Below are 27,863 nucleotides of genomic sequence, written 5' to 3'. Positions count from 1 at the left end.
CGCCCCGGGCAGTGCTCTGGGCAGTTGGAGTCGGTGATAAGAACTCCCTCTGCCTGCTGGCCTGTGTGTGGCGTGGCCTACAAAGCTGGGAGGACCCCTGCCCTGCACCCTGGCCTGTCTTAAGGGTCAGGGGCTGCATGAGCTGCCTTTGTGACCCTTAAAACACTTGGGCTCACAGGAGAGCTGGGTGACTGCTCAGCTACGCTCCCAGTAAATGCTCCATACGTAGCGGGTGGACGGGGGTCCTAAGTGGAGAGGGTGTGCCAGTCACCACAGTCCAGGTTGGGCAGTCGGTCGGTCGGGGACGGGGGCCCAGCCTGAGCGCTGGGGACGCTCCTGGGATGAGGGCCAGCCTGACCTCCCTTGCAGCTGGTGATCTGTCCTGGCCCTCCCCCAGAGCCCTCCAAGTCCTCTGGTCCACCGAGGGCGGCGCCACGGATGATGGGTTGTGGGCAGCTGGGGGAGGGCCAGGTGCCCACGGGCTGTTGCTGTCACAGGCAGTAGGAGCTGGCATGGTCGGGAGCTCTGCTCCGAACCTGACTTTAGTGTCCCTTCCGACCAGACCTCAGGCTGGAATGGGGCGGGTGCCGAGGAAGGGCCTGCCTTTGGCTCCCACTGAGACCCCACTGCCAGGTGGGGGCCACTCCCTCTGGCTGAGGTCACCCTGCCCTCCAGTAATCCCCCTGCCCTGCCCCAGGCTGACCCCACACAGGCAGCACACGTGGAAGGCCCCTCCCTTCAGCCGGGGAGGGGGCGGGGGCGACAGGCACAGTGCAGACAGCCCCTGGGCCTGGCATTCGAGGCCGTCCTGAGGAGGCCGTGCCCAAGGGGCCCACCCGAGCGGCACCACCTGTATGCAAATGCTGGCTGCGACCCAGGTGGGGCCTCCAGGGAGCCCAGCCAGTTGAGTGGCACACTGCTGGGAGTGGCCCTCAGGTGTGTGCTGTGCGACCAAGGGGGCTGGCAGGGCTCGCCTGTGGCAGGGTCCAGAGGAGCGGGCCGCGCTGGGCCTCGGTGCATCCGGAGAACGGCTCGCAGGGCGGGAACCCTGCCCAGCCTAGAACCACCCCACCTCCCTCCCTCTTGCCTGCCTGGTGCCCCCCTCTAGGGCCCCACTGTCCCTCCTCGCTGACCTGCAGGTGCTGCCCGCTGCCTCAGAGGGGCCCTGGCAGGCTGGTGCCGGGGAGCAGCTGGGGGCTGGGAAGCGGCAGGCGGGGGGCGAGGGGCAGAGCCCCCGGACTTGGGTGCGGTCCAGCCCCCTCATTCTGCTCTGCAGCCTGATGGGGCAGGTCAGCAGGCACTGCCGCTGGGCCTGACGGCGCTGGCATCGATTTCCCGGCACTGGGGGGTGGTGGGGGGGGCTGTAACCGGAAACTCCCCTCCCTGGCCGCTATATTTAGCACCACAGAACACGGGCGGAAGCGCAGCTCGCTCCTGAGCCAAGCCGGCTCCATCCAGACTCCGGGCAGCCCGCACCCTGGCCTGGCCCTGAAGATCCCCTGCCAGGTCGGGGGCCTCCGCCCCTCCCACGCCTTGTCAAGCGCCCACCTCAGAGCATGCCCGAGAGCCCCTGGTACTGGGGAGCTCGGAGAGGGAGCCCCCAGGCTAGAGGTGGGTGTCGCGGCCCAGTGGGCCCCAGAACAGGGATGGGGTCTCTCTGGAAGAGGCGAGGCAGCCCGGCCCAGCACTGGTGATACAGGCGCCCTGGGCCCCATAGGACCCCCAGCCCTCCAGCCCAAGGCTGCAGAAACCCCTATGGGGAGCACCCTGAGGGGAGGACTTATCCCTCTCCCAGCAGCCTCCAAGGCCCACCCCTTGCCTGAAGTGGCCACCTTCGTGACTCGAACCGCTCCTGGGAATTAAGTCTGGGCTGAGGCTCCTGGGAAGCAGAAGGAGAATGGGGGCAGTGAGAGGCAGGAGTCTTCTGTGCCCTGCAGGGTGGGGCACGCTGGGCAGGGAGGCGAGGAGCCGGCCCCTGACAGGCACCCTGGGTCTGCCGAACCCCTGGTACCGCCCTGATGGTCACCCAGCTGCCCTGCTCCCGAAAGGCCCCGAGGGAGGCAGGTGGCACCAGGCCATTGTCTCCCTAGCTTTGCAAGGCAGGTGGGGGCTCTCTCTGCCCGCGAGACAGGGCTGGCCAGCCGGAGGGGCCCCGGGGAGGCCACCTCCCTCGACAGGCTGAGCTTGAATCTTGAGATGCAGTGAGCATCCCTCCCTGGTACCTCCCAGCTGAGACCGCTCCGAGCACGGAAAGAACCCCCGCCGGAACTCCGCAGCTTCTGGAACTGGCGGCTCAGCGAGTCTCCGGGTCGTCCTTCCCTCCTGCAGCTGGCTGTGGGCAGGAAGCTTCAGAGGTGGATGACGGAGGGGCGTGTGGGGGGATTGTTCTCTGCATTCCGCCCACCACTTATCTGGGGATTCCGCCCCCCACCCCCACCCCAGCACCCCAGTCCCTCTGCTGCCAGGCCCCGGTTGGCAGTCCTGGGCCTCCCTGCCCTGGCTTTACCCCTGCTGCCCCTCTCCCCGCAGCCAGGGATTTCTGTGAAAATGTAAGTCTCTACAGTGCAGCCCGACCCAGCTCAGCTTCTCTCCGTGACTTCCCCTTGGTCTTAGCAGAAGACTAGTGCAGAGGCCCAGCACAGCCGGCAGTCACTACCACCAGCAGCCTCACCTATGCCCCTCACCCCCTGTGCGTCTGCCGTTGTGTCTTTCTCACAGGCTTTCACCTGGGTCAGGCTCCCTCACCCCAGGGCCTTTGCACGTGCTTTTCCCAGCTCCTGGCTGACTCATCTGCCTTTGGGTCTTAGTAGACCCCCTGCCCAGTTTGCCCCGCCTGCCTCACCCTTTAAGTTTGTCAATCTAGCTCTGTTCGTGCCTGGGCCGGGACCCCCCCAAGGGTTCACCACTTGGCTGAATGCTGGGTAAAGGTGTCTAGAAATTTCCTGGATAGTGGGGGCAGAGGGCACAGACTAGGATGGGCAGGGATGGAGCCCTGGGCCCCTGGAGCTGTGTTTGGGTCTCCTCACTTGTCTAGGGGCCAGGAGTATGTGGGTGCCTGCTTCTGAGCCAAAGAGAAGGAGCCCCCCACCCTGCGTCCCCCTCCCCATGACCCCTCCCCCGCAGGCAGTAACTGGAAGGCTCCAACCCAGTTTGCATTCCCTTATTTGGTGTGTGTCCTGCCCCCACCCCCACCCCCCCCCCCCCCCCATCCCAGCAGCCAGGGGCTCAGGTCTGCAGGGATGGGTGCCAGGCCCATCCCTTCAGGGGCTTCCAGCTGCTCCTGTCGCCTGCGTCCTAGAGGGGCTGCTGAGCGGCATCAGTCTGGCCCCCTTGAAAGCCTCTTCTCCCAGGAAGCCTTCTGTGCCTCCCCCCACCCCATAACAATTACAAGCTCCAGGCAGGGGCTGTACTTCCAGCCCAAGGGCCCGCAACAGACTCGCTCCAGGAGCCAGAGTTGAGAAGATAGCCCAGTTTTTGTGGGGGTGGGGTCAGAAGACCCCTGTGGACTTCGGGTCCCTAACCGCCAAGATGACCGCCAGCCCTGGAAGGGACCCTGCTTGCTGGAGGGGGGCTGATGTTTGCAGACAAGGAGCCCTTGGTATTGACCCCGGATGGGTGGTGGTGGGGGGCGGCGCGAGGTTACCCCGGCAGAGGGCAGCACGGTGATGACGGAGAAGCGGGACGTGGGGACCTGGTGACCAGGACAGCAGGAAGAGCCTCTTGGGGCAGCTCTCCCCTGGTCCCTTTGAGCGTGCACCACCGTCTTTTACCGTCTTTTATTCCTTGGTCATCCCCTGTGTCCCCACCCCAGCCCAGGGTCCGGCCTAGGCGTTCGGCAAGGGTGAGGCCTGGCGACCCCTGCGCCAGCGCGGACCCGGGCACCCAGCCTACGCCGCGGAGCATCTGTTGCCTGGCTGCCCGACCCGCGAGCCGTGCGGCGGGAGGGCAGGGGCGTCGGAGAGGAGCAGCGCCCCCTGCGGCCGGCGTGGAGGCGGTAGGGGCTGCGCGGAGGGGGACGTTCCCCAAGGAAGGGTCCCAGGCCGCGCCCGCCCCGCGTGGGGGCAGAGCCCTGATTTGTGCAGCAGGCGGCTTCTCCCCCGGGACGGCGAGGAGCGCGGCGGTGGCGCACTGATGGGAGGGGACCTCGGCGGTGACCTCAGGGGCGCCCCACCCCCGGCTCCTGACACCCGGCGGGGCTCGGGCGAGGGGAGGCCGCTTGGCGGCGCCTGCCCCCGCACGCCGGGTTCATTGGAGGCGTGACGGAACCCCCGACGCCCGGGGGCCTGGCGAGGCGCGCGCCGGGTCTGGGCGCGGGCAGGAGCGCCCTCCGCCGCCTTTAAAGCGGGCGCCCCCGGCCGCCCCCCCCCCCCAGCCCCACCCCGCGGCGCGGCCCCGCCCCCTCATGCATATGCAGGTACGCGGGTGACGAATGGGCGAGCGAGCTGTCAGTCTCGTCCCGAACTTGTTGGCTGCGGGCGCCGGGAGCGCGGGCGCGCAGAGCCGAGGCCGGGACCCGCCGCCGCCGCCGCCGCCGCCGCCGCTGCCGCCGCCGCCGCCGCCGCGAGGAAGGGAGCCGGGCTGGAGAACCGCTGCCTGCGAGCCGGAGCCGCCGCCGCCGCCCCGCGCGCCCGCCGCCCAGGCCCGCGTCCAGGCCGGCGCCCGCATCGCCGCCCCGACCCCGCCCGCCACCGCCGCCGCCGCCGCCGCTGCTGTTGCCGGCGCTCGGAGGGCGGGCAGGCGGGCTCGGGGGGGGGGGCCGGCGCGGGCCGGGGCGGCGGGCGCGGCGCGGGGGGGATCCGGGGCGGCGATGCGGGCGCAGGCCCGGGGGCGACTGCCGGGGCGGCTGCTGCTGCTGCTGGCGCTCTGCGTGCAGGTGAGCGGAGGCCGGGGGGGCGCGGACGGGGCGCACCGGGCCGCCCCTCGGGGCCGGGCGGCACCGCTGCGGGCGCCCGCTGTTAGCAGCCCTCGAGGCTGCGCGGCGCGGCGGGGGCTCCGGGCGGGTCCCCCACCCCCCGCGCCCGGGCTCCCCGACCCCGGCCCGCGCCTCCACGCGCTCTCCCTCTGCCTTATTTTTAGGCGGCACGGCCCATGGGCTATTTCGAGCTGCAGCTGAGCGCGCTGCGGAACGTGAACGGGGAGCTGCTGAGCGGCGCCTGCTGTGACGGCGACGGCCGGACGACGCGCGCGGGGGGCTGCGGCCACGACGAGTGCGACACGTACGTGCGCGTGTGCCTCAAGGAATACCAGGCCAAGGTGACGCCCACGGGGCCCTGCAGCTACGGCCACGGCGCCACGCCCGTGCTGGGCGGCAACTCCTTCTACCTGCCGCCGGCGGGCGCCGCGGGGGATCGGGCGCGGGCACGGGCCCGGGCCGGAGGCGACAAGGACCCCGGCCTCGTCGTCATCCCCTTCCAGTTCGCCTGGCCGGTACGTGCCCCCCCCCCCACCCCTTCCCGGTCCCAGCCCTCCCCTCCTTCGGCGCCCGCCGCCCCTCCGGCACCTGCGGCCGGGCCCTACATGCCGACTGCGCGCACCCGGACGGGGAGGGGCCGGCAGGGGGCGCCGCGCGGCGGGCCGAACCTGGGCGCGTGCTCCGTGGGGCTCCGTCCGCGCCTGGCCACGTGGACGCGCGGGGGTCGCGGCAGGGGCGGGGCGGGAGCGGGGTGGCCGCGGCCCGCGTGCGCGGCAGCCTTCGGCGTGTGCCTGCGTCTCCTTGCGCGTGTCTGTCTGGGGAGGGGGGAGGCGAGGCGAGGCGAGGCGCGGCGCCCGGGCCCGGGCAGGCCGCGGAGGCATGTGCGCCGCGCGTGCTGGGGCTGGTCTGGGGCAGGCCCTGGCGGAGCCGCCCCGGGCCCGTGGCCAGCCTGCGCCCGCCCTGCTGTTTCCTGGATGCCCGGGGGTGGAGGTGGGGGGCAGCCCTGGCTGGCCTTGGAGGACCCGATGTGCGAGTGTCGGCGCACCCCTGCTGCTGGCCCAAGGACACCCCTGGTGTTGGGATCTTCCCGGCACCGTCTATCTGGGGGCTTTTGGTTTTGTTTTATTTTGTTTTTAAGGGGGTCAGTGGGGGGCAGGCTGGCTGAAAAGTGGGCTCGGGAATGCTGAGAGGGATGTGGTCCAAACCTGGGGTCTGCTCTGGGGCTGGCAGGCAGGGGGATGTGCCCGAGTAGTTGGGTGAGCCAGGGGAGGTCTCCTGATGCACCAGGTGACTGGTCCGCTTTCTGAAGCAGAGCCTGCCCCCTTCCCCCTTCCCCCACACTCAGGTTTCTGCTGCAGGTCTGGGTGGGGCAGGAATGAGAGAAGGCCCCAGAGAGGCACCCCAGTGTGCAGGAGCTGGTGGGGGCCGCTGAGGTGGGCTTGCTAGAGGGTCTGGGAGCGGGGAGGGGTGGAGCAGGGTGCCAGGCTGTGACTGAGGGCCCCAGACCATTGGCCGCACCGGTGTCCATCTGATGCCCTGGTCCTGGGAGAGATTTGGGGTTAAGGCCAGGCCGGCCAATGTTGGGTCAGTAGGACCTGCCTGTGGGGGGGCTGGGCCCCCTGCCTCACCCTGCTCTGAGCCTTGTGCTGATACCTCTTCCTAAGCTTAGGCCAGGCAGCCTTCCCCGCTACCCCGTCTCTGCTGCTTTCTGAGCTCCGCTGGCATAGGAGGGATGGCGGGGGTCCCCTCTAGCCAGGGCCCCGTCCTAGCGTCCCTGGCTGGCCTCTGGGGTCTCCCTTGACCTTGGGGCCTTGGGTGGGAGCTGTGTCCCTGCTGGAAAATGCAGGGGCAGGCATGGGAGGGCTCCAGGCGGTTAGGATCTGCTCGGCCCCCTCACCCCCACAGCCGTGCAGCAGGCAGGTCTGAGCAGGGCCCGCAGCCTGTCATCTGCACTTGGGCCTGAGCCAGCGTGGCTCCAAATCGCTACCTGAGGATGTGTTTTCTGCTCGAGTTGGCAGCAGTGGGGGTGGGGGGCAGGGAGGCCTTGGAGGAATGTGGCGGGCCGGCGCGTGTCCCTCATGCCTCTTGGCCCCACGGGCTGGCCAGGGGCGGGATGGGACAGGGCAGGGAGCCCCGGAGCCTGGGCACTGGGTCTTTGGTGCCGTCTCCCCCCACCCCCCCCCCTTCCTCCCGCTCCGAGCTGGCTCCCTCAGGTGCTCAGGAGGGGACGCGCTGTGAGGTGGCCGGGGCCATGGGCTCGCTGCATGCTCGGGGGGTGGCTTCCGCGTCTCCGCTCCCCGCCGACAGTGCATCCTGGCCGCCGTGTGCAGCTGGTTTGGTGATGCCAGCGCCCTGGTATTTCCGCTCCGCCGGCGGCAGCCCCGCGGCCACGCTGCCTGGCTCTGCTGCAAGTTCGGTTCCGTCCTGTGAGCCGGGGCGCGTTTGGAATCGTATTTGGGTTTCCTTTGGGAGGGTTGCGGCGGGGGCAGGGGGAGGCCCTGCCCAGGACCAGCTTGGACTCTCGGGCATCCTGGAGTAGGGGTGTGAGGAGGGCGTTGAGCTGGGGAGGTGAGGGAGCCAGCTGCCAGTGCCGCCCCCGCCCCCGCCCCCGGAGACAGGAGGACAGGGAGCTAGTCTGGGCTCTGCACCACCCCCCCCCCCCCCCGCCCCGTCAAGCCGGCCGCGTGGGGCGAGCCGTCTATAGCGCGTGCTTGCGGGTTGGCGTCAGGCTCGGTGTTTGGGGACAGGCGGGCCCAGGGTTTGGGAGGTGGGGGTAGACCTGCCAGGATGTGGCCCACGCGACGCACACCTCCCACTGGCCCCCCAGGAGTTCGGTGACTCCTTGTTGTCACTGGTGCTGAGCCCGTGGCGGTCAGGATGGAGGCCACGTTTGGTCACGCGTGCCTGTGCGCGTGTGTGCACGCGTGCCACCTCTGGGTGTGGCCGGGAGCCAGTGCTGGGTTTGGAGGGGCCTGTGGGTGGTGAGCTCAGAGCAGCTGGCTGCTGGAGGGGCCCGTCCTGAGCAAGGGGCCAGCAGGAAGCACACCCCTTCCTACCTGGCCCAGGCCCTGGCACTTGGCACCCCAGAACGCCACCCGTAGGCGTCTCTTGTCGTACACGTCGCGCGTGCAGGGAGGCGACTGTGTGTGGCTCGCTGGAGACGGGCCTGGGGCTGACCCTCACAGTATAGCCACCTGAGCTCTCGGGCCGCTGCAGGACCCGGTGCGGGGGCCTTCCCGCCTGTGAAGTGGGGCGATGGTGGGGTCTCACAAGCGGGGGGGGGGGGGGGCAGGGCTGCCCTGTGGGCTCGGGCTCGTGGAAGCCCCCGGGCTGCTCCCTGGCCTCCCCCGTCTCCTCTTCTCCACGGGGAGCCCACAGAAAGAAGGCCAGAGTCCCAGAGGGTCCCTGGTGTGCTCAGGGCCGTGTGTAGGGACTGTGGCCGCTGAAGGAGGGCCTGGTGGGATGTGAATACAGGGCCTGACCCTGCTGCGCCCAACTGCCGCGGGAACCTGTCGTCTGCGTGCTTCCGGCCCAGGATTGCCAGGCTAGGGTCTGTGTCCGGGAGTACCGCGGCTGCCCTCAGTCGGGAGCCTCCATCCCTCCTGTGTGCCCTGCCCCGAGGACCCAAGGGCTGCCGTGGGCCCACCCCCGGAGCGCGCCGGGGCTGCTTTCTTGAGCCATCCCAGAGGGGACCAGGGGCTTGCTTGGATGACACTCGGCAGGCCGCACCCTGCTCTGCACCTGGTCACCTGCTGGTGTCAGGGGTCTCGTTTGAGGCTTTGGTGTGGGGGCGGCAGGGCGGGGCTCTCAGTGCCTGGAGGGGCCGCGCCAGCCAGTGGAGGGCTCGGAAATGGACAGGGGCTTTGTCCTCAGGCTTTGAGGGGGTGCTGGGTTGCGGAGCAACAGGGATGCTGGAGGGCCCGTGGCGGGGCTTTGTGGGGGGCTCTGTCAGCTGTTCTGTGGTGTGCGGACGGGGGTTGGGGGGGTGTGCAGGCTGGCCCGGTGAGGGGACGGAGTCAGGCCGGCAGACAAGCCTCTCTAATCTCCAGGCCTGAGCTGGGGTCCCCATCCCCAGACCCCGGGTGGGGAAGGCCTGACTGGTGTCAGCACGTCATGGGCTTTGCTGCGGGGATCTCGCGAGGTCCATGTGACACGGCACCGGGAGACCCCGGGCTGCCGGCGACCTTCACGGTGAGGGACTGCGGGTGGGGCAGGTGGGGCGCACCCAGGCAAGGTGTGGAGTGCGGGTGTCTGAGTTGCTGTGTGGGGCGGACCTGTGGTCCACTTCTCGGGCCTCGCCTTGGGGGAAGGTGGCCCCCTCCCCCTCTCCTTAGGGACAATGGCGGCAGAGGCCTGGGCCTCTCCAAGGCTCAGGTTTCAGGAAATGTATCTGTGCTTAGAGCTCCTGGCGCCGGCTCCATGGGGGGGCTGGGTTGCTGATGCGGGATGCTGCGGGAAGAAACCAGTGCCGGCCTTTCTTGGCCACGGGGTGTGGTCCATGGGTCCCGTGTCTGCCCTGCGCCGTTCCCATGCCTTTGGGCTGCTGCCCTGTCAGCCCCGTCCGAGGGTCAGACGAAGGCTTTGGGCCTGGCCTTGGGGGTCTGAGCTGGGGAGGGGTAGTCAGATGGCCGGGCCGGGGGTCTACCTGTGTGGTGCAGGTGGGTCAGGGCAGTCCTTTGGGAAAGGGTGTGGTGGGGCCTTCGGGGACTACGGCCAGGTAGCCGGATGGGCCTCTCGGGGCCAGGCAGGCAGGTGGCCCAGCTGAGGCTGGCCTGGGCGGAGGGACGGGGGCTCTCTGACTGCTTGCTCGGGGCCCCCCTCCCGTCCTAGCTACCACTGCCCAGCCCTCATCGTCTCTGCCCCATCCCTGGAACCACGGGAGACCTTATGAGCCTCTGGCTTGGACCTATCAACTCTCCTGTTCTCTGGGGACTTGGGCGACAAAACCCTGTCCTGGCTCACACTGCACGTGTCGGGAAGCACGGGGACGAGAGGCTGCCGTTGGCATTGGGGAAACTGAGTCTTGGAGGCCAGCCCCATAGAGGAGAGGAGGCTGGGGGCCCAGCACCGGGGGAGGTGTGGGTGCTGTCCCGCCTGCTGGCTCAGGTTCTCTCTGGATGACTTCCTGTTGTCCCTGCGCAGGGAGCCCAGCTGGCGGGCGGGTACGCATCCCTGTGGGAGCAGGTAACTGGAGCCCTGGGCGCGGACGAAGGTGGTGGTAATCCTACCTGAGCTTCTGGCGTGGGGGCTCTGGGGAGCCAGGAGGAGCCCCCTGCTCACCTGGAGCCCAGGTGCTCGTCCTGCTGGTGGACTTGACCTGCAGCGGTGGTCACAGCCCCCCCCCGCCCTGAAACCGGCCTGTCCTCTCGTGCCCGGCCTGTGGCTCCCTGCCCCTGCCTGCACCCACCCTCGCAGACCACTCTGCACAGTGGCCAGAGCGGTCACTACAGCCCTGCCGGGCGGTCTGTGGCCTCCCTGCCCCCTCCAGCAACCACTCGCTTCTCTCGGCATCGGCGCCCGAGCTGGTACGGGGTCTGTGACTAAGCACAGCCTGATAGCCCGTGTTCACACCCCTGCTCTCCCAGCCCCGCGGGCCTACCGTGCGCTTCCTCCTGCTCAGGGTGCTTCCTGATTGTCTGCGGCCTCAACCCCAACATCTCCATTTCCACAGCCTGCCCTGATCCCTGTTTAGAACGGCACCTCGCTCCTGGGTCTCTGACTCACCCATTAGTAGTAGGCCCATGCCTGGTGCATGCTCGATGAATGAATGAATGAATGAATGAATGAGTGAGTGAGTTGGGTGGAGTGAGGTCTAGGAAGAGCTGGGTACTCTAACTGTCAGCACGAGTGGGAACGGCCAGGGGAAGGCTGGCCCGAGGGTGGCATTCTAGGCAGAGGGAGGGAGCTGTGTGTACAAAGGTCCAGGGGCAGGGTGGGCAGGCTGGGGTGGAGGCAGGGCAGGGGCTGGGTGGTTGGGAAGAGGGCAGGAGTCACGGGGAGCCCCAGGAGGGCTCTGAGCATTGGGGAAGACACACAGCCCTGGGGGTCATCGGGGCTCCCATGGATGGGGGTGTGGAGGCCCCAGTGGCTGCAGGTAGCTGGCTTGATGGAGGTTGGTAGGGGGCATGGGGAGTGGGTTTAAGGGAGACTCCAAGATGTGCGACCGAGAGCCTAGTGACAGCCCAATGTGGGCGGAGAATGTTCTAAAGGGGTGGAGGACGGCTCCTGGGTGGGTGTGAGGTCCCGTGGGGCATCCAGGAGGCTCTGCTCAGGGCAGAGTCAGCAGTGTAGGTAAGGCTGGGAACAGCTGGGGGTGGTGCGGTCTCTCTGGAGGGACAGTTGCAGGCCTAGAGTGGGGACGAGGAGAGGGTCCCCGAAGGAGGGCTGTGCCCCGGGGACCCGGAGGCCGTGGGGGTGGCTAGGTGTGGCAGGCAGTCGGAGTGGGGCCGGGGTCCAGGGAGGCTGGGGTCTGTCTCTGGCCGGAGTGTGCTGACGGGTTGGGGCATCAGCGGGAGGCTGCTGGGCTGGGGGAACAGCCCACGCGGTGGCCTTTGGCCGTGAGGTGTGTGAGTTCCCCGGCACGGCCAGACCACAGGGGCGAGAAGGTGGGGGGTGCCAAGGGTGGGGATGAGTCTGGCCTCTCCCGCGTGGCCCCCCACCTTGGGGGGGAAGCCACCAGCCTGTGGCCACAGAGGCGGCCCTGTGCCACGGGCCCCCAACCCAGGGCAGCCAGGGCTGGATGGAGGGGTGTTCAGCATGTTCATGGCTGGTCTGAAGAGGGCTGAGCAGTGTGCATCCGGGAGCACGGAAGGCCCTGGGCGGGAGGAGCTGGGCCCCTGCGGCTGGAAAGCACACCTGCGCTGGACAAGGGCAGCACTGCTGGGGTCTCTGTCGCCTCCGGTGGAGAGGGTGGGTCCTGAGTTCACTCGGTGACATTACCCATCACATTGTACTCGAGGACCAGAGGCTCCTGGGAGGAGCGAGTGGGGAGTGACATCCGTGGGCAGTCCCCGAGCCTCAGTTTCCCCATCTGTGCAGTCAGGGCCCCTCCCTTCTGTTCTTTGGATGGGGCAGGTTTGTGGGATGTGTGCCGTTGAACCGTGCACCTGCTGTGGCCTGGGGGCAGCTCCGGGCCCTGGTAGAGGGGCAGCTGGGGCGGTGACAGGGCATCGTCCCTCTCGAGTCTCCGCTCGCAGAAGGCCTCATGTTTTGCGGGCCCCAGTGAGGTGCCCAGGGGTGCTCCTGCCCGTGGGACCCTGGTCTGTGTGCCAGCCCCCAGCCCACTGCCCCGCTCCTCCTGCTGACCCAGCTGGGGTAGCTGGCTAGGTGTGGGCCACTGGGGCTGCAGGAGCCCAAGTCCCCAGAGCCTTCGTGGCCTGGAGGGGCAGCCTCCGCCCCCTGGGTCATTTTGGGGCCTGTTGAGATGTGGCACTAAGCCACTCCCCAGAGCGGAGGAGTGAGGCGGGGAGGGCGCCGGGGAGGCAGAACCGGGACAACCCCAGGGGCAGAGCTGGGGCACTGGGGAGGGGAGGTGGCCAGGGTGGGCCCCGCCTGGTCCCTGACTGCCTGCCCCTGTGTCTGCAGCGCTCCTTCACCCTCATCGTGGAGGCCTGGGACTGGGACAATGACACCACCCCGGATGGTGAGTCCTCTGGGAGCCGGGTGGCTGGGGCAGTCAGTTGCCTGCAGGGCCTCCCTCAGGACACGGGGAGGCTACCCTCTTTAGCCAGATGCGTGTGGCCAGATTCCCGGTCCTCTGCCTGCTGGGGACCAAGACCCATGAGCCTGTACCCCAGGGGTCTAGTGTGCTGTCTCCCCCTTTGCCCTGGCTGCTAGAAGCTCTGCCACATTTGTGATGTGCAGAGCTGTGCCTGGACCCTGACCCCAGTCCTGGCTTCTTCCGTTCTGTTCTCCCGATGAGATGTTTTCCCCAGGGCCATGTCGGGCGCATGGCGGAGTGGGCGTCCCTGAGAGGCTCTCTGCATTTGCGGCCCCTCCTCTGCCTTTGTGTCCTGGAACGTGGGGGCTCGCTGGCCCTTCCCTGAGGCTCACATGCCGGCCGGCTGGCCGGCCGGCCTGTGCGTGGGGTCTGTGGGCCTTACGGTGACAGGGCAGAGGGCAGGAGCCGTGCAGGTGGCAGGGGTGAGCCGATGTGTTTGTGAGCAGCGTGGGCCTGCGTGGTGGGGGGTGACGAGGTTAGCGAGGCCAAGGTCAGGTCACGGAGGCCGCGTGGGCCCCCCTGAGGATGCTGGCCTTTTCCTGGAGGCCGGATCGCGCAGGCCACCGCACGTAGGGTGGACTGTCTGGCCAGGTTGGAGGCCCGGGAGGAGGCCGCTGGGTGCCAGGCCCAGGGGCGGCCTGTGGGGCGAGTGGGGCCCTGGCCACTCCGAAGGTAGACGTCATGAGAGAGGGTGGGGTCGGGATGGCCTGAGGAGCAGGCAGGACGGAGGGCCATCGCTGGGATGGATGCTGCGAGGGTGATGTCGCGAGGGCCCTCGGGTCCCCCGTCTGCCCGGAGGGGCCCCGGGCTCAGGGCAGCGGTCGGTGGGGACCGGGTAGGTGTGGGGACGGGTCGGCCGGGCACCTTGGCCAGATGGGCTCAGTGGGCTGTGGGCTGTGAGGCCAGAGCGGGAGTGCTCCCCAGGCCCTTAAGCGGTGCAGCGGGAGGGAGAGTGAGGTGCCTGTGGCTCCCGGGCCTCTCATTGCGGAAAACCCCAAATCGGAACAGAAGCGTTGGGGGTGGCTTCCCCCGCTCTGTGTGCCCACGGCTGTCAGCCTGCTCCCCCTCACCCCCTCGTGGCTTAATTGGAAGTGAGGCCCAGCTGTGGGGTCACGGGACCCACGTGTGTCTCGGGGGCGGGAGAAGCTTTGTGTTAAGACAGTGTGGGGGGCGGGGACGAACCCTCGACAGGGAGGGCAGTCCGGCCGGCCCCGCCCCTGCAGAGCTGTGGCCCCCCTCCCCCCCCCCCGGCCCCGCAGCCCCCGCGGCGGCCCGGCCGGCGTCCCCGTGGCCCCGGCTGACTCTGCCGCCCCCCCAAGAGGAGCTGCTGATCGAGCGGGTGTCGCACGCGGGCATGATCAACCCCGAGGACCGCTGGAAGAGCCTGCACTTCAGCGGCCACGTGGCGCACCTGGACCTGCAGATCCGCGTGCGCTGCCACGAGAACTATTACAGCGCCACGTGCAACAAGTTCTGCCGGCCGCGCGACGACTTCTTCGGCCACTACACCTGCGACCAGTATGGCAACAAAGCCTGCATGGACGGCTGGATGGGCCAGGAGTGCAAGGAGGGTGAGTGCCGGCCGGGTGGGCGGCACTCGAGGGGCACGCGGGGGCGGGGGGCGGGGGGGTGTGGCGAGGGGGCAGCCCGTCGGGGCGCCGGGCGGAGGGCTGCAGGGTGCGGGCTGGCGGCGGGGCTGGCCTCGGCTGGCACCTCTCACGTGCTCTCTGTTCACAGCGGTGTGTAAACAGGGGTGTAATCTGCTCCACGGGGGGTGTGCCGTGCCCGGGGAATGCAGGTAAGTGCCTGGGGGCGACGGCGGTCCAGCAGGATGTCAGGGACAGAGCCGATGCCACGCGTGTCCTTGAGCCCGGGTGCGTGTGTGCTCCTTCAGGATCCTGTGGCAAGGGGCCCGTGGCAAGGGCCCGAAGACGGGTGCCCTCAGCACAGCAGGCACACGGGGCACCGGGGCTCATGCTTGTGGCTGTGCAGGTGTCCCGGAGTGGATTTGAAGTGGGGTCTGAGAAGACGAGTGGGGGGCTGGGGCGGGGGGGGGCGCAGGTCTTCCAGCCAGAGTTGCTGAACAAGGGAACTGCCGTGACTGAGGCCGCCGGCCTTGGGCAGAGCCGGCAGGGCAGAGAGAGGGAGGTGGTGCTGGGGGCGGTGTCTCTCCTGTTCTGGGAGACACCGCCAAAGCAGAGGGATGGATGTGGAGAGACCCAGCCTGAGACACACGTGGGGAGACACACATCGTAGCACACGCAGGACAAGCTTGAGGGTCTAGGGCACCAGGACGGGACACAGGACGCGCTGGGGGGTCGCAGGGGCACCAGGACAGGACACAGGATGCGCTGGGGGGTCGCGGGGGCACCAGGACGGGACGCAGGACGCGCTGGGGGGTCGCGGGGGCACCAGGAGAAGACACAGGATGGGCTGGGGGGTCGCAGGGGCACCAGGACGGGACACAGGACACGCTGGGGGGTCGCGGGGGCACTAGGAGAAGACACAGGATGGGCTGGGGGGTCGCGGGGGCACCAGGAGAAGACACAGGACGGGCTGGGGGGTCACGGGGGCACCAGGAGAAGACACAGGACGGGCTGGGGGGTCGCGGGGGCACCAGGAGAAGACACAGGACGGGCTGGGGGGTCGTGGGGGCACCAGGACATGGCACAGGACGGGCTGGGCATCGAGGGGGCCCCAGGAGAGTGAGAGATCCTGTCAGCCTCCTGCAGACAGGGGAAGCCAGGGACAGGGTCAGGGGGCAGCAGGCAGGCAGAGGGGCGGGGGGGCGGGGCGGCTGGAGGGCCCGGGGCCTGTGACTTGGAGGGGGCGTAGGACGTAGAGCAGGGCCCCGGTACGGCGTGTGAGCGAGGGTGGGCGCAGAGGTGCACGGGCAGCCTGGGAGCCGGCTGTCCGGGTGGACGTACTCAGGGAGCCCCTGGGAGGGGCTGCCAGCTGTGGGCCGAGTAGGTGGGTCGGGGTGACGGTGGCCCTGCCCTGGCCGCAGGGTGCATTGACCCCAGGGCCTCACTCTGGGGGCGGGTGTGCTGTCACGTGCGTTTCGTAGACGAGGATGTTGAGCATGGAGAAGTCACTTCCCCAGGTCACCCAGTGTTGAGTCTGCACGGGAGGGTGCGGTTTGAGAGCTGGCTGGCTCGGGAGACGGAAAAGGGGGGACCCCTCTGTGTGTCCTGTGGGGGTTCCAGCCTGGGAGGCAGTGTGAGGAGAGCCCGGAGGGTCCCAGGGCAAGGGGGGGGGGGGTGCAGGCCCCCCACCCCGCCGAGCCGTATCCTGGGTCCGCCTGGGGCAGGGCCATGCCCTGCAGCCCTGCCCTCTGGCCTGTGTGATGGGTGTGAGCGTGGGGACCGTGGGCAGACCAGTCCATGGGGAGGGGTGCGGCCGGGGTGCAGCAGGGCTGCCCCCTGGTGCCATGCACCGCCTCGATGCCGCGCCAGCAGCCCTTGGTGGCCAGTGACCGGGCGACCAGGGTGGGAGGAAGGTGGGAGAGAAGTGGATCTTTTCCCACCCCCCTCCTGCTGCCGTGGGCTGTGGGGAGCAGTAGGTGAGCCCCCCACCACCCCTGTGGGTGGAGCGCAGCTGCTGCTGGTGGCTCAGGGCTCAGGTTTCAGTGCAGGACACCCCCCTCCCCCCCCCCCACCGGATGCTGCGGGAATGGCTCTGCCTTCCTGCCGCCTCCTCCCTGGGCTTCTGTAGCCACAGGCCAGGGAAGCCAGGGAGGGTGGGGCCTGGTGAGCGCTGCCCCACCCAAGGCTGAGAGCACATCCTCGGGACCTGCGGGGTCCTTCCTGGCGGGTGCCCCGCCCCCAGCCCCGGTCCCCTCACGTCACCTGTAGGTAGGGAGGATTCTGGGTGAGGACGTGCAGCCCATGCATGCACAGGCCCTCCTGGCAAGTGGGGGGCTGGGCGGTGGAGCCCCTCTTTCCAGCCTGGGTTTCCCCGTGTCTTGCCTGCTGAGCCTGTCGACGTCCCTTGGCGGTGGGGCTTGTGGGCAGCTCAGGAAAAGGCCACCGCTCCTTCCTTTACAAAAATAAACTCACATGGCAGGTGCCAGCACGGAGGGGACGTTGCCTCGATGACCGTGCCATGACCTTCCTGTTCTAGGAAGGGGGCCCCCGGGGGGACTGTCCAGAGCCTGGAGGGTAGCCCGCTGATCCCCGGGGTGCACTGCGGGACAATGGGCTCTTTCTCCTGACTGCAGTGCCCCCAAGTCAGGCTCAGCTCTGGCGGGGCCATACCTGGGATGGGACTGCACTGGTGGCCTGGGTGCCCTCTGTGCCCCAGCCGCCTGCCTCTCCTGAAGGACTTCCCAGAGAGAGCGCTGGCCCATAGCGGAAGGCGGGGCTGGGCCTGGGGTCGTGGCCTCGGAGCCAAGAGGCCTCTCTGGGCTGTTTGCCAGGAAGCGGGTGAGTCCTCCTGGGTCAGGAACTGCTCTGAGTCTGAGCGTGGCCTCTTGCACTGCTGGCTCAGGGCCGGGGGTGGGCCTCTGCATCCCCCATCTGTGAGATGGGTCTTCGACAGGGTTTTATTGGCAGAGTGGTTGCTGCCCTTGAGCTGCAGGTGAGGTCACACGCTGTGCCCGGGGTCTCGCAGGGGGGCTGAGCCTGGAGCTCTCCCCTGGTGTCCCAGCAGCCCGCCTGGCCCCGGGTGCCGCCCAGCCTTGGCAGCTCCTGGAGCGCTTGGGCTGGCAGCGTCGCTCCTGGGGTCCCCGCGGGGCCTTCCTTTCTCAGCGCCTGCTCTCGGGGCCCTGCTCAGGGGTGAGTCCCAAAATAGCTCGGGGGGGGGGGAGTGGCTGGGCAGCTGCGGCCGGCCATCCGAGGCCAGCGGCCGGGAAGTGCCCGTGACGGTGCGGGCTGGCTGGCGGGCCGTAACCCCCGCCCGGCGCGGGGCCTGCCTCGGTTCAGAGGCCGAGGCCGCCGGCCCCCCGGGGGTGGCCCACGTGACTGCGCCCACGTCCGGGCCTCCCCGCAGTGGCCACGGCTCCTGGCGTCCACCCTCCCCCACCGGGCCTCGTGCCTCTCGGCCTAATGCAGGTGCAGCTACGGCTGGCAGGGGCGGTTCTGCGACGAGTGCGTCCCATACCCTGGCTGTGTCCACGGCAGCTGTGTGGATCCCTGGCAGTGCAATTGTGAGACCAACTGGGGCGGTCTGCTCTGCAACAAAGGTAGCTGGGCGAGCGGGGGCAGGCTGGGCGGGGCAGGCCGGGGGGCCGAGGCGGGGGCCGTCCTCTGAGTACCCTACCCTCGCCTCCAGACCTGAACTACTGCGGCAGCCACCACCCTTGCACCAACGGGGGCACGTGCATCAACGCCGAGCCCGACCAGTACCACTGCGCCTGTCCCGATGGCTACTCGGGGAAGAACTGTGAGCGGGGTGCGTCAGGGGCCAGCTACGGGCTTCGGGCGGGTGCCCGGGGGGCCTCGCGGGCCCCGTGTCTCTGGTCTCTCTGCAGTAGGCATCCTCCGACCCCCAGCTTGGGGCCTCGGGGAGGAACACTCGTGGAAGGGCGGGGGGCCTGGGCTGCCGGCCTCCCCCAACCCCCCGCCTTCGGTTCCCCGTGCAGCCGAGCACGCCTGTGCCTCCGACCCGTGCGCCAATGGGGGCTCTTGTCACGAGGTGCCCTCTGGCTTCGAATGCCACTGCCCATCAGGCTGGAGCGGGCCCACCTGTGCTCTCGGTGAGTGCCCCCGCTCAGATGGGTGGGGCTCCCGCCTGGCACCTGGGGGCATCTGAGAGTGGGGGTGGGCTGGCGCTCCAGGGCGAGGTGGGGTGGTTGAGTCCGCACATGCTGTCGTGGGCCTGGTGGTCAGGAGAGGAGTGACAGGAACACCGGGGCCCAGAGCCCCGCCACCTCCCCACGTGGCCCACACCCCCACACACTCCCTCCGTCCCTCTGCAGACATCGACGAGTGTGCCTCCAACCCCTGCGCGGCAGGGGGCACCTGCGTGGACCAGGTGGACGGCTTCGAGTGCATCTGCCCCGAGCAGTGGGTGGGGGCCACCTGCCAGCTGGGTAAGCGGCCCACGGGGCCCTCGCGTACATGGACTGTGCTCCGTGCATGTGGCTGTGGCTGCTGGTGCTGCTGGGGCTGCGGGGGCCAGGTGTGGGGCCGGTGGGGCTGAGCCCCTTCGCTCCCCCTTGTCTCCTTCACAGACGCCCATGAGTGTGAGGGGAAGCCGTGCCTTAATGCTTTTTCTTGCAAAAACCTGATTGGTGGCTATTACTGTGATTGCGTCCCGGGCTGGAAGGGCATCAGTGCCACATCAGTCAGTATGGGCGGGTGGGTGGTGCCAGGTGGGCGGGGCTGCGGAGATCCCGGACCCTGCTCGTGACCCCGCCCCTTGTCCCCAGACATCAAGGACTGTCGTGGGCAGTGTCAGCACGGTGGCATCTGCAAAGTAAGACGCGCACCCGTGGCGGAGGCCGAGGGGAGGGGGGCGGGCAGGAGCTGCCCCGGGGGGTGGCCTGTGGAGGCTCACCGACCCCTGCTTTGCTCACCCTGCCCCAGGACCTGGCGGCCGGCTACCAGTGTGTGTGCCCACGGGGCTTCGGCGGCCGGCACTGTGAGCTGCAGCTGAACTCGTGTGCCAGCAACCCCTGCCATGGTGGCCTCTGTGAGGACCTGGGGGACGGCTTCCGCTGCCGCTGCTCCAAGGGCACCTCGGGGCCGCTCTGCGAGGTGAGGCCTGGGGTGCAGCCCCGGGGGCTTCAGGGGCATGCCGTCATCCCAGGTCACCCAAGTGTGCGGGACAGGCCGCAGTTGGGCTGCATGCAGCTCTGGACGGAAACCCAGCCTCGGAGCCTTGGGTGGGGCCGGGACGGTGGCGGGGGGGCGGGGGGGCGGGGGGGGGGGGGGCGGGTCGTAGGGTCAGTACCTGTACTGACAAGTGTCTCCTGATGGGGCGGGCCCGGGTTCTCTACCTGTCTACCTGTCACTGTGACTGGAATGATCTTCATGTGACAGAGGAGCCCTGGGTGGGATGGGGTGCCCCAGGGCGTGCGGACCCGCACGGTCACGTGTGTCTGAGCAGGGGTGGCTGACATCCCTGGTGCCTCGTGACCCCGCCTTGCGCTGACCTGCCCTGGCCTTTGGGGCTACAGACGCGCCAGGGGCAGGGCTCCTGACTGGCGGGCCTCCTAGGGCCCCTGGTGCAAGTCCCGCCTGTACTGGTGGAGCCTGGTGATGACGCTTTTGGGAAAGACCCGCAGACTGGGCTTGGCGTGGCTGTGGTGGCTCTGGAGGGGGTCAGGAGCCGGCCTTCCTGCCAGCAGGAGGGGTGAAGCCGGATGCTGCCTGGCGAGGCAGAGGAAGCGGGCCCCCCTGGAGGCCAGGGCGGTAGGAGGGGCCTGTAGCCTGCAGGTGTTTCCGTCCAGCTGACTGGCCTGGACAGTGTCGGGTGGGCGGTCCTGCGGGCTCCGGCAGCGGACGCCTGGGTGTGCAGGCTGAGCAGGGCCTGGGCCTCCGGGATTCTTCGGAGGGATGCGAGGCCTGGCTGTCTCCCAGGTAAGGGCCCGGCCTCCACAGATGCTCCCCGCCCTCCCCACAGGTAGACATAGACTTCTGTCAGCCCAGCCCCTGCCAGAACGGAGCTCGCTGCTACAACCTGGAGGGCGACTATTACTGCGCATGCCCTGACGACGTGGGCGGCAAGAACTGTTCTGTGCCCAGGGAGTCGTGCCCGGGCGGGGCCTGCGGAGGTGGGGCGGGGCCTGCGGGGGTGGGGCGGGGCCTGCGGGGGTGGGGGCGGGGCGGGGCCTGTGGTTTGCGGGGTGGCGGGCACACTGACCTTCTCCCATCTGCTACAGTGATCGATGGGTGCGGGTTTGAGTCGGAGTCCAGAGTGGCGGGCAGGGCCCCTTCTGGTGTATGTGGTCCCCACGGACACTGCGTCAGCCTGCCTGGGGGCAACTTCTCCTGCGTGTGCGACAGCGGCTTCACGGGCGCCTACTGCCATGAGAGTGAGTGGCCGCAGGCCGCGTTGGGCGGGACGGGCCGGCAGGGAACCCCCCCCCCCCCCCCCCAGCTCACTGCCGCCTCCCGCAGACATCGACGATTGCCTGGGTCAGCCGTGCCGCAATGGGGGCACGTGCATCGATGAGGTGGACGCATTCCGCTGCTTCTGCCCCAGCGGCTGGGAGGGCGAGCTCTGTGACACTAGTGAGTAAGCCCCCCGCCCCCGCCCCCCTCCCAGGGGCTCGGCAGCTCACTCAGTGGTGCCCAAAGGGGCCTCTGTGTGGGGTGGGTGGGGGGCTCCACGAGTGCTTCCGACCCGCCCCCGCCCCTCCCTCTCTCCCGGGTCACCTCCTCACACCCCCACGCTCTCCCTGACCCTCCCTGAGCGCCGGCGACCCCCGCTGACCGGCGTCCTCGCCCCCAGATCCCAACGACTGCCTTCCCGATCCCTGCCACAGCCGCGGCCGCTGCTACGACCTGGTCAACGACTTCTATTGCGCCTGTGATGACGGCTGGAAGGGCAAGACCTGCCACTCGCGTGAGTGCCCGCCGGGCCCCTGCCGCGCTGGGGTCTGCCGGCCGCTCTGGGCACTCCCACTGAGCGGCCTGTGTGCCCACAGGCGAGTTCCAGTGCGATGCCTACACCTGTAGCAACGGTGGCACGTGCTATGACAGCGGGGACACCTTCCGCTGTGCCTGCCCCCCGGGCTGGAAGGGCAGCACCTGCAACATAGGTGAGGAGGCAGGGCTCCGGGGCGCGCTGGGCCTTGGCCCCGCCCCTGGGCCTGCTCCTGGCCCCGCCCCTGGCTCCGCTTCCAGCTCTGCCTGGCATGGCCCGGTCAGGGACGTGAGTGGACGCCTCGTGCCTGCCCAGATCAGATGAGAAGGTTCTCTTCTTTTTCTTCTTCGCAGCCGAGAACAGCAGCTGCCTGCCCAACCCCTGCGTGAACGGGGGCACGTGCGTGGGCAGCGGGGACTCCTTCTCCTGCATCTGCCGGGACGGCTGGGAGGGCCGCACCTGCACGCACAGTGAGCTCGTGGGTGGGGGCCGCGGGGAGTGGGTGGAGGCCTGTGGGGTGGGAGCCCACCTATGCCCCAAAGCCCTGGTGCCCCCCAGGACCTGCAGTGTCACTTTTGGCCCCCCACCCCCAGCTCGTTAGCCTTGCCCCCGATCCCCATGTGTCCTGGTGGGGGTCAGCCTGCCGCTCTCTGAGGCATTCTCCCGGATAGGCTCCTCTGTGACACCTCTTCCTGGACCCGCTGCCCTGGCCCCAGTGCCCTCAGCCTGCTGGCCTTGTCCAGTGGGCTGGCCCAGGGGGTGCTGGGGGGTGGATGCAGTGCTGACCTTCCTCTCTTTCCTCAAACACAGATACCAACGACTGCAATCCCCTGCCTTGGTGAGTGGCGGCCCTGGAGGCTGGCTGGCCCAGGGGCGCTCGGCCTGCCGGGGGGGCCCCCCCTGACGCCCGCCCTCTCCCCTGCAGCTACAACGGTGGTGTCTGCGTTGACGGGGTCAACTGGTTCCGCTGCGAGTGTGCCCCTGGCTTCGCGGGTCCCGACTGCCGCATCAGTGAGGGCCCTGGGGCGCCTGGGCGGGTGGGGGCTGTGGGGCCCCAGCCCTGGGAGCTCCTCCCAGCCTGGCCCGGGTGTCGGGAGTCCGGGGCCACAGTATCCGTGAACCGGAAGGACGGCACGACCGGTCACTTTCTGCCCTTGTTCCGGGCCTCAGTCGCATGTGTCTTGCTGACGGGCCCCCCCTTTGCTCACTCCCATGCCAGCAGCTGGGGGCTGCTCTGTAAGGAGCTGGTTCCCCAGAGGCTTCTGTCCGCCTCAGTCCAGAGGCGAATGGAGGACGACGGTGCTCGTCAGAGCCGGGCTGATGTGATGGTGCTGGGGCCAGGCCCAGTACAAAGGCCCCACAGGGCGAACCAAGGCCCGAGCTGGCTGGGGGGGGGGGGGGGGGTGGGTGGGGGGAGGCTCCTCTCCTGGCCCGGGGGTCCTCCTGGGCCCTGCGTGTGGTCACTGGCCCCCTCACTGCCTCCTGAGCCTGGTCACTTTTCCCTGCAGATATCGACGAGTGCCAGTCCTCGCCTTGTGCCTACGGGGCCACGTGCGTGGATGAGATCAACGGCTATCGATGCAGCTGCCCGCCAGGCCGGGCCGGCCCACGGTGCCAGGAGGGTAGGTGGGGGGCACCTTGCCCAATGGGGTCATGCCAGGTCGGGACGTGGATGGACTTGGCCTTCCAGGGCCAGCCTGCTGACGACTCCAGTTTTTCTCTCCTCAGTGATTGTCTTTGGGAGGTCCTGCTGGTCACAGGGTGTACCCTTCCCACACGGGGGCTCCTGGGTGGAAGACTGTAACAGCTGCCGCTGCGTGGACGGTCGCCGGGACTGCAGCAAGGTATGGGGGTGCCCCCAGAGCTTCCCCGGCCGGCCTGCTGTCCCAGTACCCCTGGCCCAGGGGACACTGTCACCTTTCTGTAACGCTGACGTTCTGCCCGTGAGACTAGGGTGCTGGTGCTGGGGCTGGAGAGCCGTACTCCCCACCTCTGCTGGGCCTCCTGGGAGGAAGGTCTTCCCTCTTGATGTGCAACTGGGGAAACTGAGACTCTTTTTAGGCTCCAGAAGCCCCCAGCATGGGCCTTGCCTAGCCTCGTTCTTCTTTGGGCCCCCCTGTTCCGGTGGGGGTCCTTTCTGGTTCTGCGTTCATCCTGGGAGGCCGTGGTGGGACAGGGCACAGCCCCGGGCCTTGCTGGTCCCAACCGCGTCTTTCTTTCCTGCACGGTGCCCGTGTCTGTTTGCGGGTCCTCATCTGCGTGCCCCTGTGTCTGTCCTTCTGTGTGCCTGCCTGACCCAGGTGTGGTGCGGGCGGAAGCCTTGCCTGCTGGCCGGCCGGCCCGACACCCTCAGCGCCCAGTGCCCGCCAGGGCAGCGGTGCCAGGAGAAGGCCCCCGGCCAGTGCCTGCAGCCGCCCTGCGCGGCGTGGGGCGAGTGTGGCGCCGACGAGCCCCTGCTGCCCAGCACCCTGTGCTTGCCGCGCTCCAGCCACTTGGACAACAACTGTGCACGCCTCACTTTGCACTTCAATCGCGACCAAGTGCCCCAGGTGAGCGGTCCGGTCCCGGAAGGCGGGCGCCCCGGGCATCTGCACAGCCCCGACATCGTCCTTTCTCAGAGCGGCCGCTCAGAGGGCCTGAGCGACCGCTCGCTCAGGGATCCTGGCCCCATGGGGTCGGACGACGGGGGGGGGTTGAGCCAGGAGACTGGGAAGGGGGCTCAGGACGGGTGAGGCCCCCTCCCCGCCCTGGGCTGTATCTGGAGCTGCTGCTGGCAGGCGGGTGAGTGAGGACTGGGCGCCTCCAGGCCCCCCCCCCCCCACCCCCGCCCCGACTGCCGGTGGTGGGTGCAGGAGGGGACTGGGAAGCCAGCTCCCTCCGGGACCCTCCGCATCCCCGCCCTCCTCCTTGTGGGGCTGTGAGCTGTGGCCTGCCTGCCACGTGCCCATGGGGCAGCCTCGGTCCCCAGCCCCCGGGATCCCCCTCATGTGCCGCTTGTCTCTCTGCCCAGGGCACCACCGTGGGCGCCATCTGCTCCGGGATCCGCGCCCTGCCCGCCACAAGGGCGGTGGCCCGTGACCGCCTGCTGGTGCTGCTCTGTGACCGGCCGTCTTCTGGGGCCAGCGCAGTCGAGGTGGCTGTGGTGAGCACCGGGCAGATGGGGTGGCCGCCCCTGCCCGCTTTCCCCTTCCCAGGGTCCCGCCCTGTCTGTTGTCTTGAGGTGCTGGGTCCGAGGGCCCGGGCCAGGCTTGCCCTCAGGTGCAGGGGACGGGGGCTGACACGCACACTCAGGAGTCCGTCCCGGCGCAGCTGTGTGTTGTGGGAGCCGGGCCCCTCATGCGCCCTCGCGGGGGCTGACGGGTAGCGTGCACAGCCAGGCTGGCAGCGGGAGGGGCCTGAAGGGGCAGGAAGAGCCAAGAAGCAGCTCCAGGTTGGGGGTCAGTGGGGTCAGCTTCTCAGGGAACGGGAGCAAGGGTGTGGGGTGGGGGCCGCCGTTCCATCTGTGGAACTGGAGGAAGGGTCTGCGGGCGAGGGGTGCTGCCCCCTTGGGGCCTCGAGGGAGGGCTAGGTGGAGGTCCTAGGAGGCCGGGCTCAGCTGCAGAAGCAGGTCCCGGGAGCCTGCCAGGCACCGGCTGTCAGCCCCAGGGATTTTGGAGGCAGCGCGGGTGGATGGGCGGCTGGGATGTCGGACTTGGCTCACGGACTTCTCAGGTCTGGCGTCTGAGGCCGCGGAGGCCCGGGCCCTGGGCAGGGGTCTCTGGAGCTGTGGGCGGCTCTGAGTGACAGCAGATGAGGCCCGGAGGCGGTCCTGAGAGGGAAGGCCAGCGGCCAGCGTCCGGGGTGGGCAGCGGTAGGGTAGGGCAGCGGGGTTTCTCCCCGGCGAGAGTGAGGGAGCAAGGAGGTCCCTGCGGCTGTGGGCCAAGAGCCCTCCCCTGGAGCCCCGACTCCCAGCCGTGGGGCCGAGTCCAAGAGGCGGGTTGGGTGCCCAGCCGGGCAGGGTCTTAGGTGGTGATGCTCAGGCTTCGCTCGGTCCCCTGCTCTGCCTGTGTCGTGTCCCCCAGGGTCTGTGCAGAAAGGGTGCCCCCTGGCTCAGGCCACCCTGGGATGTGCAGTCCGGACCCCAGGCAGGTGTCCTCGGGGCCTTGCTCTGGGCCCGGGGTGGGGATCAGGTGTAGGCTGGTAGCCGGGAGGCTCGTGAGGCTGAAGTGGAGGGGGAGACACGGAGAGAAGGCGCAGTAGTTTCCCGGGGTGCTGGCTACTCGGCGCCCTCGGGGTGGTGCAGCGGGCAGTGACGTGTTTGCGGAGCCCTTGAGACCTGGGGCAGAGCCAAGTGGGGCCGGACGCCTTCCTGGGAGGGATGGCCATCCTTGTTCCAGGTGCGAGGGGGTCGGGGCGCAGCCCATCTTCCCCTGAGCCCGGCAGCTGCGGTCGCCGCGACCGCGCGATTCTCCTCCAGTGAGTCTCCCCACAGGAAGCCCTGGGGGCTCCCGGTCCCCGGGCCCGCGGCCACTGCATGCACCCTGGGGACCGTCCGGGAGCCTCGGCGCTCCCTGGCTCTGCACAGCCCAGGCGCGCGGCCCTGGCCCGTGCGGTGAGTGGGGTCTGTCGCGCTGTGTTTTGCCGCAGTCCTTCAGCCCCGCGAGGGACCTGCCCGACAGCGGCCTGATCCAGAGCACGGCGCACGCCATCGTAGCCGCCATCACCCAGCGGGGCAACAGCTCGCTGCTGTTGGCGATCACCGAGGTCAAAGTGGAGACGGTGGTCGTGGGCGGCTCTTCCGTGGGTGAGCAGGGGGCCGGGGGGGGAGGGGGTGGCTCAGGGGTGGGGCCGGGCGGAGGGGGGCGGGGTGGGGCGGAGCCCGGGGCGGCTCGGGGGCGGGGCCGGGCAGGGGGTGAGGGGCCGCAAGTTCCCGCGGCCCTCCCCTGCCCTCCCCTGCCCTCCCCTGCCCTCCCCTCCCCTCCCCTCCCCTCCCGGTGGTCCCTCCGCTGCACCTGCCACCCACCCTCCCAGCCCTGCCCCCGGGTCCCTCCCCACAAGGCCGGAGCTGGAGGAGGAGGAGGGCCCCCCCCCCCCCCCCCCGCAGCCGGCCGGCCCTCTCACGGCCGCGCCCCTCCCAGGTCTGCTGGTGCCGGTGCTGTGCGGCGTGTTCAGCGTGCTGTGTCTGGCGTGTGTGGTCGTTTGCGTGTGGTGGACCCGGAAGCGCAGGAAAGAGCGGGAGAGGAGCCGGCTGCCGCGGGAGGAGAGCGCCAACAACCAGTGGGCCCCTCTCAACCCCATCCGCAACCCCATCGAGCGGCCAGGCCTCGGCGGCCACAAAGACGCGCTGTACCCGTGCAAGAACTTCACGCCGCCGCCGCGCCGGGTGGGCGAGCTGCTGCCCGGGCCCGCGGGCTGCAGGGCAGGCGGGGGGGAGGACGACGACGACGAGGAGCCCGGCCGTGCCGAGGGTGACTGCCTGGAGGCCGAGAAGTTCCTCTCCCACAAATTCACCAAAGACCCCAGCTGCTCGCCCGGGAGGCCGGCCCGCTGGGCCTCGGGCCCCAAAGTGGACAACCGCGCGGTCAGGAGCGCCAGTGACTCGCGCCCCGCCGGCCCGGAGTAGGGCGGAGGCCAGCCCTTGGGGCGCGACCGGGACCCTTCACCGGGCGCCACACCACCCGCCAGATGGAAGGAGGCCCAGGCCGTGTGCATAGTTTCTTTATTTTGTGTAAAAAAACACCAAAAACCAAAAACAAATGTTTATTTTCTACGTTTCTTTCACCTTGTATAAATTATTCGATGACCGTCAGGCGGAGAACAATGGAGTATTCTCGGATAGTTGCTATTTTTGTAACGTTTCTGTGTGTCGCACTCGCTGTGTGGCAGGAGAGAGCAAAGGGTGTCTGTGTCCTCACCAAATTGTCTGTTCGTTAGCAGAGGTGGTGCACTGTTTACAGAATCTTCCTTATTATTCCTCATTTGGCGTTCTCGGTGGCTCCAGGCCAAAGAGCCAGTGGGACCTGTGGCTGTTGATGTGGCCCATGGCGTTGGTGGGACAACCCACGGCCGTTGGCGTGCCTCATGGCATTGGTGGGACCCGCGGTGACACAACGGCCCGTGGCCGTCGGTGGGACCACCCGTGGCTCTTGGCGTGGCTCGTAGTTGTCGATATGGCCTGAGGCTGTCCGTGGGACCCGTGGCTGTCGGTGGGACCCCCCGTGGCTGACAGCGCAGCCCGTGGTTGTCGGTGTGGCCTGAGGCTGTCGGTGGGACCCGTGATGTGCGGCGTGGCCCGTGGCTGTCGGTGGCGCCTGTGGCGGTCAGTGGGGCTTGAGGTCAGCAGAGGCCTGCGTTCGGCAGGGCCGGGGCCCCGGGGGCAGACCCCGGTTGGCTCCCTGGCCGGCCCCTCCTGCCCGCCGACCTCGCCTACTCCTGCCTGGAGCGCTCGCTGTAGAGATCTCTCAACTGTGTTTTCGGAAGTGCCCTTCCCGACTGCTCTGTTGTCCCTGGGACGGGGGCAGCGTCGAAGCTCACGACAAGTGCCTTCACACAGACTCTCCCCTCGCAACGGTCCGCGTCTGCCGTGGACTCCAGGCTGCTGCCCACCTGCCGGCCCCGGCCCCCCTCCTCGTGAAAGTGCATTTTTGTAAATATGTACATATTAAATGAATCACTCTGTATATTTGATTTAATAACTTAAACGTTTTGGCCTCCCTTGTT

The 27,863-nt window shown here is 69.0% G+C and overlaps 1 protein-coding gene across 3 annotated transcripts; it reads left to right on the top strand.

Moving 5' to 3' along the window:
• Positions 1-1,451: 1,451 nt before the first annotated feature.
• On the top strand, positions 1,452-27,863 carry JAG2 (jagged canonical Notch ligand 2). Of its 3 annotated transcripts, XM_081796017.1 has the most exons (28): positions 1,452-1,611; positions 2,230-2,354; positions 3,812-4,873; positions 5,077-5,427; positions 12,497-12,554; positions 13,952-14,203; positions 14,370-14,430; positions 17,684-17,814; positions 17,904-18,023; positions 18,214-18,327; positions 18,550-18,663; positions 18,805-18,921; positions 19,003-19,049; positions 19,160-19,330; positions 20,199-20,349; positions 20,458-20,610; positions 20,696-20,809; positions 21,030-21,143; positions 21,226-21,339; positions 21,518-21,634; positions 21,975-22,002; positions 22,090-22,175; positions 22,673-22,786; positions 22,893-23,008; positions 23,465-23,713; positions 24,175-24,306; positions 25,791-25,947; positions 26,282-27,863. In XM_081796017.1, the coding sequence occupies exons 3-28, from the start codon at positions 4,430-4,432 to the stop codon at positions 26,764-26,766; spliced, it is 4,110 nt and encodes a 1,369-aa protein (XP_081652143.1). In that variant the 5' UTR covers positions 1,452-1,611; positions 2,230-2,354; positions 3,812-4,429; the 3' UTR covers positions 26,767-27,863. The 3 variants fall into 3 exon arrangements, with proteins under 3 accessions (XP_081652143.1, XP_078303889.2, XP_078303890.2); XM_078447763.2 differs by lacking the exon at positions 18,805-18,921 and having other exon boundaries at positions 1,454-1,611; XM_078447764.2 differs by lacking the exons at positions 1,452-1,611; positions 2,230-2,354; positions 18,805-18,921 and having other exon boundaries at positions 3,672-4,873; positions 17,904-18,014.

This window comes from Panthera onca, chromosome B3 (assembly GCF_046562875.1).
Source record: "Panthera onca isolate mPanOnc1 chromosome B3, mPanOnc1 haplotype 2, whole genome shotgun sequence".
Classification (NCBI taxonomy): Eukaryota; Metazoa; Chordata; class Mammalia; order Carnivora; family Felidae; genus Panthera; species Panthera onca.
The sequence above is the reverse complement of the archived record's forward strand: the minus strand, read 5'-3'. Positions and strand labels throughout refer to the sequence as shown.

Excerpts from the sequence above, each read along its gene's own strand:
- JAG2 (XM_081796017.1), top strand. The coding sequence starts at position 4,430 with ATGGGCGAGCGAGCTGTCAGTCTCGTCCCGAACTTGTTGGCTGCGGGC. Across the intron at positions 5,428-12,496 it reads CCTTCCAGTTCGCCTGGCCG|CGCTCCTTCACCCTCATCGT; the intron begins GTACGTGCCCCC and ends CTGTGTCTGCAG. Across the intron at positions 21,340-21,517 it reads GGGCAGCACCTGCAACATAG|CCGAGAACAGCAGCTGCCTG; the intron begins GTGAGGAGGCAG and ends TCTTCTTCGCAG.